The following is an 18440-nucleotide window of genomic DNA, read 5'->3' as shown; positions in this document are numbered from 1 at the left end:
AGATCAATATATTAACCACCATTGTTCAGGTATGTGCAGTGTGAATGTATCCAAACAGTTAAGAATATGTAATCATTAGCCCTATAATGTTGGTGATGTACTCCACTTCAAACAATATTGATCTGAAATAGGCTTTATTACAAAATAAATAGAAAATTACACCAGCGATGGGAGGTTCATACATCACTGAAAGTTATCAGTGATCATGAGAATGGTTCGGGTGTACATGGAATATAAGCAGAGACTATTTGGTCATGCCAGCTGCTCATCAGATATTGATAGAAAGAAAAAAACAGTGAAAGGGGAATGAAAATTGTATCGTCAGCTTTCAAGCATTTAATCTTACCGCAATTTAATTTTATATAACGTAGAACAGAATCCTTCACTAAACATTAATGAAAACAAACACTCATATGACAATGGTATTATGTCTGTTCTAGTTGCTTTTGTTCAAGGTCAGTTTCGGACGTTACTTTTTGTAAAACAATTTTTTTTAACGACGCTACTAGAGCGAGCGCTTTACCACTGGTCTACGTCCCGCCCCCTCCCCCTCTCTCTCTCTCTCTCTCTCTCTCTCTCTCTCTCTCTCTCTCTCTCTCGCTCTCTCTCTCTCTCTCTCTCACTATCCACTAACCATTAACAACTAACCCACTGTCTTGGACAGACATCCCACATAGCTGAGGTGTGCACTCAAGACAGCATGTTTGAACCTTTTAATTGGATAGAAGCACGACAATAAGTTGAAATGAATGAATGTACTCATTCTGGTGCACGTTGCCATGGTTTTTATAAATATGATCACATAAATCTACGTCGACTGTGTATTGTCTATCTACAGTATTGCAGATGCTCATCGGTTGCTACATGAAATCCCCCACTAAATCAATACAATAATTCTACAGTCAAAAGGTCCAAAGCAAAATTCAATCAAGTAAAACCAGGTAAAATCCTTGGCTTACAGAACCATATTTCACAGATTAGTAACAGCAGGCAAGTAAATGACTATTGCCCTGGGGCCTAATTCACAAAGGCCTCTTAGGCTCTGCTAGACAATAAGGCATCCTCTTTGGAAGTCTTTTAGCATTGCACTGCGAGATCGCAAAGTTGCGAGAGTTTAGTGAATTAGGTCCCTGGTCATAAAGCGTGAGTTGGTATCAGACCCAATACCCATTTTTGAAACAATCGGCAAGTCAAACTTGATTGTTAAAGGGACAGACCCTAGTTTCAACCCGTGAAAATTAACACTAAATATAGATTAAAGCTGGACTCCATAGCTGTTACTTCTCAGACAAACGGGCGTTTTTAAAAATATAAGAAATGTATTTTGTGATATTAAAAACACTAGGTTGACCAAAAATACTTCGAATGTACGAAAATAGATAATCTAAACAATAAAATCTAAGTAAAGTATGATTTCAGTTATCAAAAACGGCTTTAATAGTAAAAAATATATGCCTTAGTGTTTAAAAACTAGGATATGTCCCTTTAATAGACAGGCATTGGTGCATAGTCCAAAAATGTTAGGGAAATGTGCTGTCATAATAGATTTTGTCTTTTGATAGCTACAGATCTCTGATCATGAAATTATGTAAAATAGTTAAAGTCTGTTTTGTTTAACGACACCACTAGAGCACATAGATTTATTAATCTCATCGGTTATTGGATGTCAAACTTGTGTAAAAGAAGTAAAACAAAAATAATTCAAAATTGTGTAAAAGAAGAAAAACAACCGCGTTTAAACCTGTATTGAGAAGGATGTTACGGTCACATAAAGAGTTGAACTTCTTGAATTAACTTTTTTTTTCTCTGATAGGTTTATTAGACTCGTCCTTGAGACTCACTGAGTGTAAAAATGATTATTGTTATGGGTGGAGCGTGGTGGTTTCGTTGAGCAAGGCGTATTTCAAAGAGACGGACTATTAAAAGCTGAAAACGAGAAATCAGAATAGTGCTTCAAGGATATCTGACTAAAATAGTATTGTGGCACATTGTAGTCAGGGACACTGGATGTTCTGTAGTATCTGCCAAATATCCACGTAACGACTGGACAATTGCTATAAAGCCATACAAATCTCTTATCACCTCAATGTCGTCAAAACTGTCTTGCTTTTTTATGCTTTGACAAGCAGCAGTACTACTTCATGGGTCTTTTGGCATATCAAAGACTACAGCTTTAAAGGGAAATCCTTAGTTTGCTACAATTGTTAAGATGACAGAGACTTTTTAACGACTGTAATTACATATCAAATATATTTTTCTGCATAAAATATTAGTGGCTGTATATTAAACGTGTTTCTGATCGTTCTACTATTTGTACTAGGTTTAATTTTATTTTATTTCCTAAAATCAATTTTTTCGTACGTACGAAATTATTTGAAGACAAAATCCAGTTTGGGATTCTTACAAATATTAAGACGACCAGAAACACATTGAATATACAGATACTGATATTCTAAACAAGAAATTACATTTAATATGTAAGTTTAATCGTAGAAATATTTAATTTTTCGGAAACATCTTATAATGCAGAAAACTCAGGAATGTCCCTTTAATATATTTCGAAGACTACTGTAAGTGGTGGTTGCGTGCTAACCACAGACAAAGGCTTTAGACGATTCATTTGTAAACTGTTGTGTGTGACCTGACAGTAGGTCCAGACAGCGCTGACAAGGTGTGATTTGTTCTATGTTTGGAAATCGATAGGCCTTGCGCAAGTGATCACTGCATGTTTCATCTAATACAGGCTTATGTGCCCGTGTCAGATCTTCCAACACCTGCTGCAGTGGAATGAACAGCATAGTAATTGCATAGCACGAATGCCATGCAAAAACTACTGTAATTTAATTTGCATAATTTCAGTTTGCGTGAATATTCGACAGTATAACAAAGTATCGGTCGATTTTCAATTTTGAAGTTACTATTTTTTAGTTAGTTTTTGTGCTAAAGCAATTGGATTTCACTTTGTTCATGTTTTCTTTTGGGTTTTTTGTTTGTTCTTTGTTTTGTTTTTTTTGTTGGGTTTTTGTTTTTTGTTGTTTTTGTTTGGGTTTTTTTTTTTTGGGGGGGGGGCGTATCTCAGTTGTAAAGCGCTCGCTTGGTGTGCGGTCGGTTTAGGGTCGATCCCCGTCGATGGACTCATTAGGCTATTTCTCGTTCTAGCCAATGCACCACGACTGGTATATCAAAGGTTGTGGTATGCGTTATCCTGTCTGTGGGATGGTGCATATAAAATATTGCGTTCTACTAATGGAAAAATGTAGCGCGTACTCCCGTCCCAGGATTTGCCACTGGCGAAGTCAGAGCTCAGACCTGGGATAGGCGTGCCTGAACCTTTTGGATATGGGCACGTTAATAGAGTTCCCTTCCCTTCCCTTTAGCGCGTTTCCTCTCTAATACTATATGTTAAAATTACCAAATGTTTGACACCCAATAGCCGATGATTAATAAATCAATCTGCTCTAGTGGTGTCGTCAAACAAAACCAACGAAGTACGACTGTCATGCACAAACTACTGTAATTTGTTTAATTTCAAGTTGCATGAATACTTGCCAGTATAACAAAGTAGTGGTAGAGTTTCCCTTCGAAGATACCAAATTTAGAGCCATCTGGGTTTGCTTCCAGTTTCTTTGCTAAAACTGTTAGATTTCACCGTGTTGCTTTGTTAAATATCCCTTTCCGTAAAGTATCGTATATATTAAATAATTCCTAGCATCATAGTTAGTGTAATCTATGCGATGTAGAGTAAAGGATTATTATAATGATAATTAATCAAACAGATTATGTTTAAAAATACCTTTTCTCCAAGTGTAAATATTTGACTTGGCGGCCGTTTAAGATCATGTTATGTCTATTTGCGTAGTGTGCTTTGATACTTTCTGACATTTACAGCACCAAATAATGTTATTCAAAAGACTTGAAGGTCAATTTTATTAAACAAGTGACCGTCATTTTCTCTTCTTTTTTTTTCTTTTCTTTTTTTTCTTTTTTTGCCATATTGTTTTCAACCATAAAACTAAATGTTTTCACCATACATTTTTCTAAATTAAATGTACATGTGTATTTCTTTTGTATTTTTTTTGTTTGTTTTGTAACACATACTGCCATGAAAATCCTATAAAAAGCATTGGGTACCAGGGTACCAGGGGGTTTTTTTTGTTGTAATTTTGAACCATAAAACGGAACTTTTCAGTTGGCCAACACATTTCGTTTTCAGTCAGCATCCCAAAATTCATTATGGACCCAATCCTTTAAAAACAAATGCTCGTACATGTCACATTCCTGGGAAATGGGACACGACTATAAATAATATCCGCTGCAAACCCTTAGGTAGGTAACGTATTTGGTAATTCCAGAATATGTTCATGTTATTATTTCTAAAAAAAAACAACAACCGAAAAGACGAAGAAGAGCACATTGATTTATTAATCATCGGCTTTCGGATGTCAAACATTTGGTAATTTTGACATACAGTCTTAGAGAGGAAACCCGCTACATATGTTTTCCATTAGTGGCAAGGGATCTTTTATATGCACCATTCCACATACAGGATACCACATACCATGGTCGTTGATATATCAGTCGTGGTGCACTGGCTCGAACGAGAAATAGCCTAATTGACAAGACGACGAAGACGAAACTGTAACGGTACACGTATGTATACATTTGGCGCCAAAGGCCAACAACCTAGTTTCTTTGACGCCAAAGCGGCCAGCGGATGTCGACACAGCCACTGATCACGCGACGCGTCACATAGCTTTTGGTTAATCCAATGTGTCATGGTCTGCGTGAAGTTGCTTCGAGCGAAAACTTCAACTTCGACGCGTTGGTTTATTAAAATCCTCTCGTGTATGCCGAGCTTAATCGTGCGAAAATATTACCGACTAGTGAACGCACGGGGATGAGTTGGAGACGAAACTTAAACGAGTGAAATGAAAAATCAGCAAAAAAAGAAGACGTTTAGTCACGAGTTGCACACTCTATTCATTAAGACTAATCCCAGGATCTGTTGCTGTCTGTTAGCTTATTCCACTAGGATATCAGGGGCAGGACGGAGACCAGTGGCTTGATGCGCGGTCGGTCTGGGATCGATCGCCGTCGGTGGGCCCATTGGGCTATTTTTCGTATCAGCCAGTGCACCGCGACTGGTGGTATGTGTTATCCTGTCGGTAGGATGGTGTGTATATATATATATATATATATATATATATATATATATATATATATATATATAAGATCTCTCGCTACTAATAGAAAATTTATGAGATGGTGCATATAAAAGATCTTTTACTGCATTCAAGAGGAAACCCGATACATTTTTCCTTTAGTAGCAAGGGATCTTTTATATGCACCATCCCACAGACAGGATATCACATACCACGGTCTTTGATATACCAGTCGTGCGCAGGCTGGTTTTGGGGCGGGACGTAGCCCAGCGGTAAATCGCTCGCTCGATGCGCGGTCTTGTCTGGGATCGATCCCCATTGGGCTATTTCTCGTTCCAGCCAGTGCATCACGACTGGCATATCAAAGGCTGTGATATGTACTACCCTGTCTGTGGAAATGTGCATATAAAAGAACCCTTGTTGCTAATTGAAAAGAGTAGCCCATGAAGTGGCGACAGCGGGTTTCCTCCCAATATATGTGTGGTCCTTAACCATATGTCTGACGCCATATAACCGTATATAAAAATGTGTTTAGTGCGTCTTTAAATAAAACATTTCTTTCTTTCTTTCTTTCTTTGCACAGGCTTGAACGAGAAATAGCCAAATGAACACACCTACAGGGATCGATCCCAGACCGACCGCGCATCTGGCAAGCGCTTTACCATTGGGCTACGTCCCGTCTCCGGAGACATTAAATAACCCAATGGGTCCATTAGTGGGATTTGATCCTACGACCCAAGCACCTATGCGCGCGCTTTACTGACCGAGCTAGCTCCAATGCAAAACACAAATACACCTCTAGTCCATCCCATCATTCTATTGACACGTTTGGGGGGTTTTTGTGAATAATTTCAGTTTGGTTTGACGTAAGAAAAGTAAAAGTGTTTTGGAAATAAAAAAAATTAAAATTACTATTTTTGTGTGTAATTTTACAAATCAATTGGTTCAAAAAATAAATAACTTGTAGAAAATTACATAGTATGAAAAAAAAGGCTTTCCCTGTGAGACGGAATGTAGTTTTAATAAACTAATTTGTTTCCACTGCCAGCTACAAACTACTAGACACAGCCTTGAAAACAGTTAAAATACTGGCCAACTTTTAAAGTATTTTGTTCAAAACTTTAATTTTGCCTTTACTTGTATTGCTATAGCCTACTCCGTATTAAAATTTATTTCTGTTCTGCCACATACCATCGTTATTTATCGCATAACAAAAAAGCGGCAAGTAATGATAGTATGTGGAACAACAGAAATATTTCAACGGTTATTTCTATGCAAAAGCTTGTGTAATCTCTGTACTGAATATTTTTCCTGTTCCAATTACGTCATCTTTACTTCTCCCATTTGAAATCTGAAAATGGTTTAAAGGGACATTCCTGAGTTTGCTGCAATTTTAAAGATGTTATCGACTAACAGAGACTTTTTAACGATTGTAATTACACATCAAATATATTTTTCTGTGTAAAATATTAGTAACTGTATATTAAACGTGTTTCTGATCGTTCTAATATTTGTACTTGGTTTAATTTTATTTTATTTCCTAAAATCAAGTTTTTCGTACGTACGAAATTATTTGAAGAAAAATCCAGTTTGGGCTTCTTACAAATATTAAGACGACCAGAAACACATTGAATATACAGACACTGATATTCAAAACAAGAAAATATATTTAATATGTAAGTTTAATCGTAGAAATATTTTATTGGCATATCAAAGACTACAGCTTTAAAGGGAAATCCTTAGTTTGCTACAATTGTTAAGATGACAGAGACTTTTTAACGACTGTAATTACATATCAAATATATTTTTCTGCATAAAATATTAGTGGCTGTATATTAAACGTGTTTCTGATCGTTCTACTATTTGTACTAGGTTTAATTTTATTTTATTTCCTAAAATCAAGTTTTTCGTACGTACGAAATTATTTGAAGAAAAATCCAGTTTGGGCTTCTTACAAATATTAAGACGACCAGAAACACATTGAATATACAGACACTGATATTCAAAACAAGAAAATATATTTAATATGTACGTTTAATCGTAGAAATATTTTATTAGTCGGAAACATCTTACAATGCAGCAAATTCAGGAATGTCCCTTTAAAGTTCACCATGAAATGAATTGAAGTCTGTGTTACAGAGTTGCGCCCGAAAAATTTACATCTAATTTACTAAAACGTTTGTTTTAAAATTTGTTTTGTTTAACGACACCACTAGAGCACATTGATTTAATCATCAGCTATTGGACGTCAAACATTTGGTAATTTTAGTATATAGTTTTAGATGATGATGATGATAACTAGTTTAACATGCCCATATACCACTAGGGTTTCGAACACGCCCATCCAGAGTCCGACCTCCGATAAGATCGGTGGCCTGACTCGGGATGGAGGGGGGGGGGGGGGGGGTGAAAATGGGCAGAATTTTTAAAATAGCAATTAGTAAAAAAGTTAATAGAATAAATAAAATAAATAAAAAGGTTACAAGCCAAAAATAAAAAGAATTGACTGCTCGGCCGAATATTTATATAACTTGGAGCATTTTAGAAGGACAGTCCAAAATTAAATAAGAGAAAGAAGAGAGGATCGGACTATTTAATAATATTTTTAAAAAAAAGAAAGTAATTTCGACATAAAATTTTGAACGCAGATCTAAAAGTTTAAAGTCCGATCGATATGTCCACGCGAGTGGCCTCGTTAAGGCCGTTTGGGTGCACAGCTTAAAGGGACGAGATGGGTTGCATCCCGTCAAGAAAACCCCTAGATTGACAGTCGATAGACGTTGAAGGTGTAGTGCTGTGCTGAAATACAGATCTTGAGAAGCCGGATCCGTCTGAACGAGAGAGAGTATCAGACTAGGGTATAGTCCAGTCGTCATGGTTTAGTATAGTGGTGCGGACGGGCCCGACTCCGGAGGATACGAGATGGTATCACTATAAAGCAAGGTAAAGTCTAGAAAAAGAGTAGTGGGGGCCGACCCCGCTTCCTATTTCTTCTTAGAGTGGGGCGGTCAATCTTCCAGTGCTGCTAGGACAGGCTCGGATATGTAGAGACTAAACGCGAACAACCGTGGCGTTCTGCAGAATGGCCGTCATACGAGTCACGAAAAAACCCCAAGTCGACAGTCAGACGGAGAAATGACGTGGAGGCAAGGAATCTCGCTAAAAAAGAATCCAACCTGGTGGTGCAGACTGTCGAAACGAGAAGCGTTCCAGCGTTCAATCAGTTCCAATGGCCGCATACATCCCAGTAGTAAACTTTATTTCGCTGACAAAAACAACGAAATGAAGGACCCCCAAGTCGAGCACACGAAAGCACGTGCAGTGTGCACAAGCGAAACAAACACGTCTTACCGCGTGGAGCTCCAGACTGGGAATATATAGTTTTAGAGAGGAAATCCACTACATTTTCTCATTGGTAGCAAGTACCACAGCCTTTGTAATACCAGCCGTGGTGCACTGGCTGAAATGAGAAATAGCCCAATAGGCCCACCGACGGGGATCGATCCCAAACCGACCGCACATCAAGCAAGCACTTTAACACTCGACTACGTCCCGCCCCTTGAATTGAAAAGATGCACTGAAGTAGTTCATTATTGCCGATTTCGCTTTCTTGTTCAGTGATAAGCAATTGTCCTTGGTAAGAGTTGTCAACAACCGTCGAAATATCGACATTTACAGAAAGAAAAGAATATACATGTAATAAATATATAATTTCGTCTTTCGTACGGATTTGACCAATGTCGCCAGGTACATAAACCGTGTGTGAATATAATCACGAAAGTAAATGAATACGATAATATAATTATTTTAGATACTTCGCAATGATAAAATCAAATTGTAAATCATTATCACTTAATGAGTTCTCTAATTAGCGCACAGAGAAAAAGACAACAATAAAATGACTTATTACATTTCTGGGATATGCGATATTTTATAATACTGAATTTGTCTTGGAACTAACTTTCGAGATCTTAGTCTTGGATACACAACTTAGCGGTATGTTGATATCTTAGTGTGAGAGAGGAAACCCTATGATCTCTATGGACAGTGTCGGATTTATAAGGGGGCAAAGGGGGGCAATTGCCCCCCCCCCCCCCCCACACACACACACCAGAGGGGCCCCCAGACTAAGAACTTACTTTATAAAACATTTTAATAATTATAAAATTAGTTCATTTTTTATTTGTCATGTAATTTAATTTCTATGTTAAGGGGCCCCCGAACCTGAAGTGCCCCGGGCTCCCCAATGTCTAAATCCGGCCCTGCCTAGGGATATGTGAGTGCGAGTGTGAGATAGCAAACCTGAAATATAGGCAAGAGAAATTCCATACAGTGGCGTACCTAGGGTATGCCACGTATGGCACGTGCCCTAGATGCCGCAGAACACAAATAGCATATATCAGGACCTTTCATTTAGCAATCATGACCTTTCATATAGCAATGATGACCTTTCATATAGCAATCATGAGGTACAGTTTGGAACGTGAAATTTTTAAAATGAGTCCACTGATGAGGATTGAACACACGGTCTACTGCACCTCAAGCGATCGTTCCAGCTTTGTGGGTTACATCGACCAATCATACAGATTACTGTGTGTATCCCTGGAGACTCGACTAGCAACAGAAACTGTTTGACGTCATTCATTTCTGGGAGTCCCAGACGAATGATCCGCGAACTGATTGAGATTGAGAATCTCAGTGGACCACACATTTAGACGCAAAGTAGGATCGTCCTTGGATTCTTGAACTCTTTCAAGCGAACAAAACACTGGCTAAATAAGTTTGTTGTCATCAAGTCGTCATGCTATTTCCCGCAAGAGATTAGAAGAAAATTATTGTTCCATCAATAATCGACAAAAGCGATGAGAGAGAGAGAGAGAGAGAGAGAGAGAGAGAGAGAGAGAGAGAGAGAGAGAGAGAGAGAGAGAGAGAGAGAGAGAGAGAGAGAGAGAGAGAGAGAGAGAGAGAGAGAGAGAGAGAGCAAGCAAACTCGAAATATAGCAAGAGGAATTCCAAAAGCACTTTTCTGCAGAAAGTGAATTTGCTCTCCAGGGGGACATGACTTGGACACATTATTATTTCTCAACTGTGTTTGGCGTGTTCGAAACTCTAGTGGTATATGGGCACGTTAAACTAGTTATCATCATCATCATCAACTGTGTTTCATTTGGCTTTAAAAACAAATTAAATGATCTGATATATATATAAAAAAAGAAAAAATTAAATTAAAAAAAATATAATTATTTTTAGAATGTGTTGAAATATTTCATAAAACGTAAGATACAAAATCCAGGAAACCTGGTCTGAATTTGACCGGCACTTCTGTTAAACGACCATGGATCCACTATTCCGTGTTTCACTCTACCAATAGTTATACCGAAAAGATCTAAACGTTGTACTACAATGAGTATATGTATGGTGTTATGAATCAAAATGTACAATTCATACATCAAAGATTTCTTTTATTTGTCATGTGTTTTCAAATGGCATTTTAAATTTTTTTTAAAGAAATTAAAAAATATATTATAGGAAACCAAGTAGTGGAGTGTATGCAACACACAAACTGAATAGATTACGCTACTAAAGCTAGTCTTCCATTCGTACGTGTACGTGATACGTGATTCTTGATACGTGATACGTGATCCATGATCCGCGTCCGTGTCCACGTCCAAGGAAACCAAGTAGCGGAGTGTATGCAACACACAAACTGAATAGATTACGCTACTAAAGTTAGTCTTCCATTCGTACGTGATACGTGATACGTGATTCTTGATACGTGATACGTGATCCATGATCCGCGTCCGTGTCCACGTCCAAGGAAACCAAGTAGCGGAGTGTATGCAACACACAAACTGAATAGATTACGCTATTAAAGCTAGTCTTCCATTCGTACGTGATACATGATACGTGATTCTTGATACGTGATACGTGATCCATGATCCGCGTCCGTGTCCACGTCCAAGGAAACCAAGTAGCGGAGTGTATGCAACACACAAACTGAATAGATTACGCTACTAAAGCTAGTCTTCCATTCGTACGTGATACGTGATACGTGATCCATGATCCGCGTCCGTGTCCACGTCCAAGGAAACCAAGTAGCGGAGTGTATGCAACACACAAACTGAATAGATTACGCTACTAAAGCTAGTCTTCCATTCGTACGTGATACGTGATACGTGATTCTTGATACGTGATACGTGATACGTGATCCATGATCCGCGTCCGTGTCCACGTCCAAGGAAACCAAGTAGCGGAGTGTATGCATCACACAAACTGAATAGATTACGCTACTAAAGCTAGTCTTCCATTCGTACGTGATACGTGATACGTGATTCTTGATACGTGATACGTGATCCATGATCCGCGTCCGTGTCCACGTCCAAGGAAACCAAGTAGCGGAGTGTATGCAACACACAAACTGAATAGATTACGCTACTAAAGCTAGTCTTCCATTCATACGTGATACGTGATACGTGTGATCCGTGATACGTGATCCATGATCCGCGTCCGTGTCCGTGTTCGAGAGAAATCGATATGGAAGACGTTGCGAAGCAGCCATTGATCCGCTCCGCGTCCGCGAGGAATCACTCTGTGAGCGAATTTTAACCGACACGGATGCGTTATTTTGAAGCTTGGCATTACCTCGATGACATATTCATATTTGTTTCATATCAAGAGTGTTTTCACGTATTTCAAATCGTATTTATGGATGTTCAATTCACACATACACGGACACGTGGCATTACGGACATCGCGGACACGATCACGGACACGGGTCACGGATCACTGATGAATGGATGGCTAGCTTAACTATATAGGGGTGGTAAGAGCGGAAACCGTAAGCGTACCTACTGATATACTTGACACAAAAATTAAGCAATTAAATGGGGAAAAGGGTTTTCCATAGATAATTTTTCCAACTATATGTTGACTTAATCTATCAATATATACTCTTCAAAAAAGTAGGGGAACTCTAATAAGAATTTACAATTGCCAAAATTATAAGGTATATTAGCTGTGGAAAATGGTTATATGATAATAGTGAATTAATTGGGCAAACATTACAACCGGTAGTTCAGTATTACAGTAGGTTTTATGACCACCAAAGATCTTGAAAGACGATTGGGGTCAGAAGTGAAATTTGAAAGTTGACGGGTTTTTTAATCAGTAAATCAAATTCAAACAATAAAAATTACTAAAAACAAAACAATAACAACTGAACGATCAACAGAATGAAAAAGATTGACAGAAATAATGTTCCACGGTGATTAATGGACCTTCCTGGAAATTGTCAAAATTGAGAATGTCACCCCACGCACGTGTACGGGGCAACTGCGTGATGCATGTGCAAAGTATGGAATGTGTTTCAGTGTGTTGATAAACAGACCTGAACGTTCTTTACTAGGATGTCTGTGGTCAAAACATATATTCGGTCTAATAGTTAACTACTTTTTTTTAAGAGTATATTAAGTAACATATCATGCAGACTCATATATACATACATCTGCCAAAACACCCCGAAATATCAGGGTCATAAATTGAAAATGATGGACATCTATCTGACCGTAATTTCAATTTAAAAATATATTCTGTCGATCATAAATTACGTTATGTCTTCTTCTTTTTCGGAGGGGAGGGATGAGTATAGTCTCAAACGTAACGTCACAGCCATTAACATTTTCAAAATAGTATCTCTGCACTAGGCGGAGTTGAAAGGGTGTTTTATGTTAAGCTTCCTTGAATTTCTGTTAGGGGCTTCGTTTATATGACTGCCACTTTCCAAGACGATGCATTCTACTCTGTAAGAGGACTGCCACTCCCAACACGGGGGGTTTCAGCTTTAATCTTACAGAAGACAAATCGCAATGCAGATGCAGACAATTGTGCTAGCATACACCACTGAACTACCAGCAAAACTTAGGAGGGGCCTAATTCACAAAGCTCTCTTAGGCTTTACTAGACAACAAAGCATCCTCTTTGCAAGTCTTTTTGCATTGCACTGCGAGAACGCAAAGTTGCGAGAGTTTAGTGAATTAGGTTCCAGGTGAACTCTGAACGACAAAACCGTTATCCGTGATCAGGTAGATTGTTTTGTTTAACAACATAACTAGAGCACATTGATTAATTAATCACTGGCTATTGGATGTCTAACATTTTGTAATTCGGACACGTAGTCATCAGAGGAAACCCGTTAATTTTTTTTCCATTAGCAGCAAGGGATCTTTTATATGCAGTTTCCCACAAACAAGAAAGCATATACCACGGTCTTTGACTACTTGTGGTGCACTGGTTGGATCGAGAAAAAAACGCAGTCAATTTAATGGATCCACCGATGTGGTTCGATCCTGCGATGCAAGCACCTCAAGCGAGCACTCAACCGACTCAGCTAAATCCCGTCCATTATTCGTGATCAAGACCGTATCTCTGGCCAATGCAGAGTCGAATGGACATTTGGCAACTTAGTGGTTGATTCCATGAATTATAATCTATTGCCTCGCCATGTGAGGACAGTCACTCCCGAGAATATCCTGTACTGGACCCCGTTCAACGAAGCGATCTTAGCCCTAAGATCACCGTAACTGCACAGCTAATATATGGACTTACGGTGATCTTGGGGCTAAGATCGCTTTGTGGAAGGGGGTCCATCTTTTTGACCACCAGAAAGAGGACTGCCACTCCAATACTAGTTTACTGAATTAGAACTAGCACAGAATAGGGCAGAGCTCATTGGAATAAATACAACTGTGATGACATGCACTCAAGAATCACTGTCAAAGAATCACTGTGGAAACAGTGATGATATCAGGTGTTCGCGAAAGGTGAGCATACCCTGCCACAGTGCAGCTGTCACGTCCACGATCATCCAAGTTGAACAGTATATGGTGAACCATATATAATGTCCCTTGTGAACAAAACTACATAGCTGGAAAGCAAGCATCTGTAATGCTGAAAGAGTGCCTTACGCTCAAACATGAGTTCACATCCTATCAAAAAAACTGGATGTTGCCTCAGCCCTCAACCTAGATTCAGATGAAAGTTAGTTTGTTTTGTTTAACAACATCACTAGAAAACACTGATTTATTAATCATCGGCTATTGGATGTCGAACCTTTGGTAATTGAGATTCAGATGAAAGACGCTGAGACAGATAACGTTTATTACCAAGTTTGAATCGTTGGGTGTATATGGCTGTCGTAATAGTGAAAACAATCTCATTTCTCAATCTAGGCCTGTACTATTAAATCTCAACGACAAAGTTAAAGTTAAAGTTTTGTTTTGTTTAACGACGCCACTAGTGTATATTGATTTATTAATCATAAGCTATTGGTTGTAAAACAATTGGTAATTCTGACATATAGTCTTAAAGAGGAAACCCGCTAAATGTTTTCAATTAGTAGCAAGGGATGTTTTATATGCACCATCCCACAGACAGACAACATAGCACATACCATGGCCTTTGGAACAAGAAATAACCCAATGGGCACACCGACTGCCGGACTGGGATCGATCCCATACCGACCGCGCATCAGGCAATCGTTTTAGCATTGCGCTCTGTCCCGACCCTCGGCTGGAACAAGAAATAGCCCAATTGGCACACTGACGGGGATCGATCCTAATTGATCGCGCATCGGGCCGTTAACATAATCAAAATTAGCACCTTTGTACAAAGCCGAGTCAAAAGAACGTTCAACAATGGTCGTGACTGCTATCATAAAGCACTGTTATGTAGTTTGGCCAACTATTGGACTGCGTCTGTTGGGTTATTTCTCGCTCTATCCAGTGCACCATGACTGGTATATCAAAGGCCGTGGTATGTGCTATCCTGTCTGTGGGATGGAGCATATAAAAGATCCCTTGCTGCTATTGGAAAAATGTAACTCGTTTCCTAAGACTATATGCCGAAATTACCAAATGTTTGACATCCGATAGCCGATGATTATAAATCATTGTGCACTAGTGGTGTCGTTAAACAAAACAAACTATTGGACTGCCACGCCCCAAGATGATGCCTTCTCCCTGACCGGCTTACCGGCTCTCAAGAAACCCGTCCAGTCAGAACACACTGTATGTCGTTGCATCACTAGTTTAGATCGTACGCTTGAGACAAGAGTGATATTTCATTGAAATATTACCTATGTACATAAAATGTACACAATGAGTAACTTACAGTAAGTCTGATCTTGAGTCAAGATTATAAAAGTACAACTTTTTAAAAATGTTGTTTTGTTTAATGAAACCAATAGAGAACTATAGTTCGTGCCATCCTCCTGCAAAAATGTTTTGTTTTGTTGTTTTTGTTTGTTGTTTTTTGTTTGTTTTTTGTTGGGGTTTTTGTCAATAATTACCGTTTGGTTTGACATAAAAAGATAAGTAGAAGTGTTTTGGAAATAACAAAATACTACTACTTTTGTGTGAAATTTAGAAAACAATCAGCTAAGAAATAATTTATCTTGTAGTAAATTCCATAGTATGAAAAAAGGCGTTCCCTGTGAGACGGACTATAGAGAATCATTGGCTATTTGATTTCAAACATTTGGGTAATTATGACACGTAGTGTTCAAACGAAATCTGCATCATATCTTCATTAACAGTAGGAGATATTTTATATACACTTTCTAAGAGGACAACACATAGCATAGTCTTTTATAATATGTACCACTTGTAAGACTGGTTTGGACCCGGAAAAAAAAAACAATGGGTCCGCCGGTGAGGTTCGATGTTATGACTTAAGCGCCACAGGCAAGCGCGCTACCGACTGGGCTAAATCCCACCCCATACAAGTACAGGTTGTTGTCAATAAAGTCGTTGGTAATCACACTGTCATGAGCAGTACACCGATTGTACAAGAAAAGCACAGTCTCCACCGAGATGGTTCGAACCTACATCGCCGATTCGAAGGACGTTTGTTACTGTCCCGAGTCAGACCGCCGATCTTATCGGAGACCAGACTCAGGATAGACGTATTCGGAACACTAGTGGTATAGGAGCACGTTAAACTAGTTATGACTGATTGAAGGACGTTTGTTACTGTCCCGAGTCAGACCGCCGATCTTATCGGAGACCAGACTCAGGTAGGACGTTTGTTACTGTCCCGAGTCAGACCGCCGATCTTATCGGAGGCCAGACTCAGGATAGACGTATTCGAAACCCTAGTGGTATAGGAGCACGTTAAGCTAGATATGATTGATTGAAGGACGTTTGTCAGTCCACTACGTTAACCAATCGTCCAAATGGTACAAACCAACAGCCGATATATATTAGCATCAAGTCTAAGACAGATTCTATAAATGGGTACAAAACGCCACTTTGGCATCATCAGCTGAAGATGTAATGGTCATCGCTTACATAAATGTCGATCTCGATCCGCTGTGCAACAATCGCTCGCACGTACAAATGCAGTGTCTTCAGCAAGACAATACCGGGTCCCGACATCGTCCGTCAGTAAGTGGATTGGATTCGCTAAAAACACCGCATTGCATCTTTGGGATTTTCTTATTAATCCGATCAGACACAAAGAGAAATTGTTTGACAGCATATGGACGCGTCAAAACATCTCAGAATATCAAGGCGAATCACTATTTTTTTTAAAAAGAAGCTAACACAGTTATATTGTTGATGCTTGTCAACGCTAGATTCAGCGTTTGTATCTTGGTTTGAGGATCTGTCTCTGGTGCATAGTTTACCAGCTTATATCAATATCCGTGTAGTGTTGCTTCCTTCATATTGAGATGAATATCATTTGTTTATCTAGCTGGGTTCGAGTGGTAGCTCTCTGCAGGCCCCGTTTTACGAAGTGACCTTTGCTCTAAGATCGCCTTAATCACATAAGGTAACTGTGCACGTAAGGTGATCTTAGCGCTAAGATCACCTTAACTACATGAAGTAACCATGCACGTACGGTGATCTTAGCGCTAAGATTACCATAACTGCATAAGGTAGCCGTGCACGTAAAGTGATCTTTGCTCTAAGATCACCGTAACTAGATAAGGTATCCGCGCACGTATGGTGATCTTTGCGCTAAGATCACCTTACCTACATAAGGTAGCCATGCACGTAAGCTGATCTTAAAACAGGACCCAGGACTTGGGTGAATTAGTTCCGGCTCTACTCAGTCTGTCCTATTCCTTCCTCTGACTGGTCATCATCAGCACCCTTACGGCACCCACCCCCAGTCTAACTGCCCATTGCACTCCTGAGTATGGTCTATAGTATGGTCTATAGTATGGTCTCTCCCTTGCAGATCTTTGTCTCAGTTCCTTTGTGGTTAATGTTTTTACAGCAATGTTTACGTTTCGGTAGATACTTAAATGCTAAATAAATATGAAATAAAATATTAGAAAAAAACATTGCAGCAAAAACTCATTTACTTACCATCGCTGTCATAGTGGTTCCAAACGTCCATAAACTGACTTGCGGTAATGCGTTTGAAATCTCGCGTCTTGATGTCTCGAAACTGTTTGAGAAAGTTTTTCGATCCCTCCGACGTCTCACCCGTTGACTTTTTCTCTGCCATCGCTATCTGCTCAGGCAACAACTCTGACAGCACACAGGCGTCTCTTGCTATTTAACGGACCGACGTTGGACTGCGCATGTCAAGCACGCGACATCGATTTCGCGGGAAAATTCAGTAACAGGTGTGAAGCTCGGTTATTAAACTTGTGTTAGCGGTCCGTTTGACGAGGGATTCAGACTCTGCCATGAACAATCGGAAAGCCATTTGTATTGGCGGCGATAATTAAATAAACAGTCAACTTGGCCGGCTGGTGGGAAACGGACCATACTGTGTGCAAAACTGCTTCATCATATTCTCGTGATATACATTGTTATTGTTGTTTTTCATCGAAGAGTATGAGATGTAGCATTCCAGAAAAGAATGCAAGACGGAAAACACAAAGCACAATGCAGCAGTATGTAGCAATCGATAAGTATTAGTCCTTTGTTCGCCTGCTAGACACACCTTGCCGGGGATCGATGGACATTCCAACCCAAACTGAATGTCATTATATTCTTTCAAATACTGAATTTGCAATTTAGACATTCATAGTCGACGGCGGCTGCGGCTGCGGATCGGGGACTTGTGGCTGCGGATCGGGGACTTGTGGCTGCGGATCGGGGACTTATGGCTGCGGAATGGGGACTTGCGGTTGCGGATCGGAGACTTGTGGCTGCGGATCGGGGATTTGCGGCTGCGGATCGGGGACTTGCAGCTTGGATAATCCCAAATAAGCTACACAAGTCTAGGTAGTTGGAAAAATAAACTGCGTGCATATATTTTCAA

General features: G+C 39.4%; 1 protein-coding gene across 3 annotated transcripts in view; it reads right to left on the bottom strand.

Annotated features, from left to right (window-relative positions):
• LOC121389559 (calbindin-32-like) overlaps window positions 1–18126 on the bottom strand; it is a 160570-nt gene extending 142444 nt beyond the window's left edge. The window contains exon 1 of one of the 3 annotated variants that reach the window (XM_041521231.1): window positions 17534–18126. In XM_041521231.1, coding sequence (XP_041377165.1) covers window positions 17534–17675 — 142 coding nt within the window. In that variant the 5' untranslated portion in view covers window positions 17676–18126. The remainder of the gene's footprint in view (window positions 1–17533) is intronic. The other 2 variants (XM_041521232.1, XM_041521230.1) reach the window with 2 other exon arrangements.
• Window positions 18127–18440: the final 314 nt, after the last annotated feature.

Source organism: Gigantopelta aegis, chromosome 14, assembly GCF_016097555.1.
Source record: "Gigantopelta aegis isolate Gae_Host chromosome 14, Gae_host_genome, whole genome shotgun sequence".
NCBI lineage: Eukaryota > Metazoa > Mollusca > Gastropoda > Neomphalida > Peltospiridae > Gigantopelta > Gigantopelta aegis.
The sequence above is the reverse complement of the archived record's forward strand: the minus strand, read 5'-3'. Positions and strand labels throughout refer to the sequence as shown.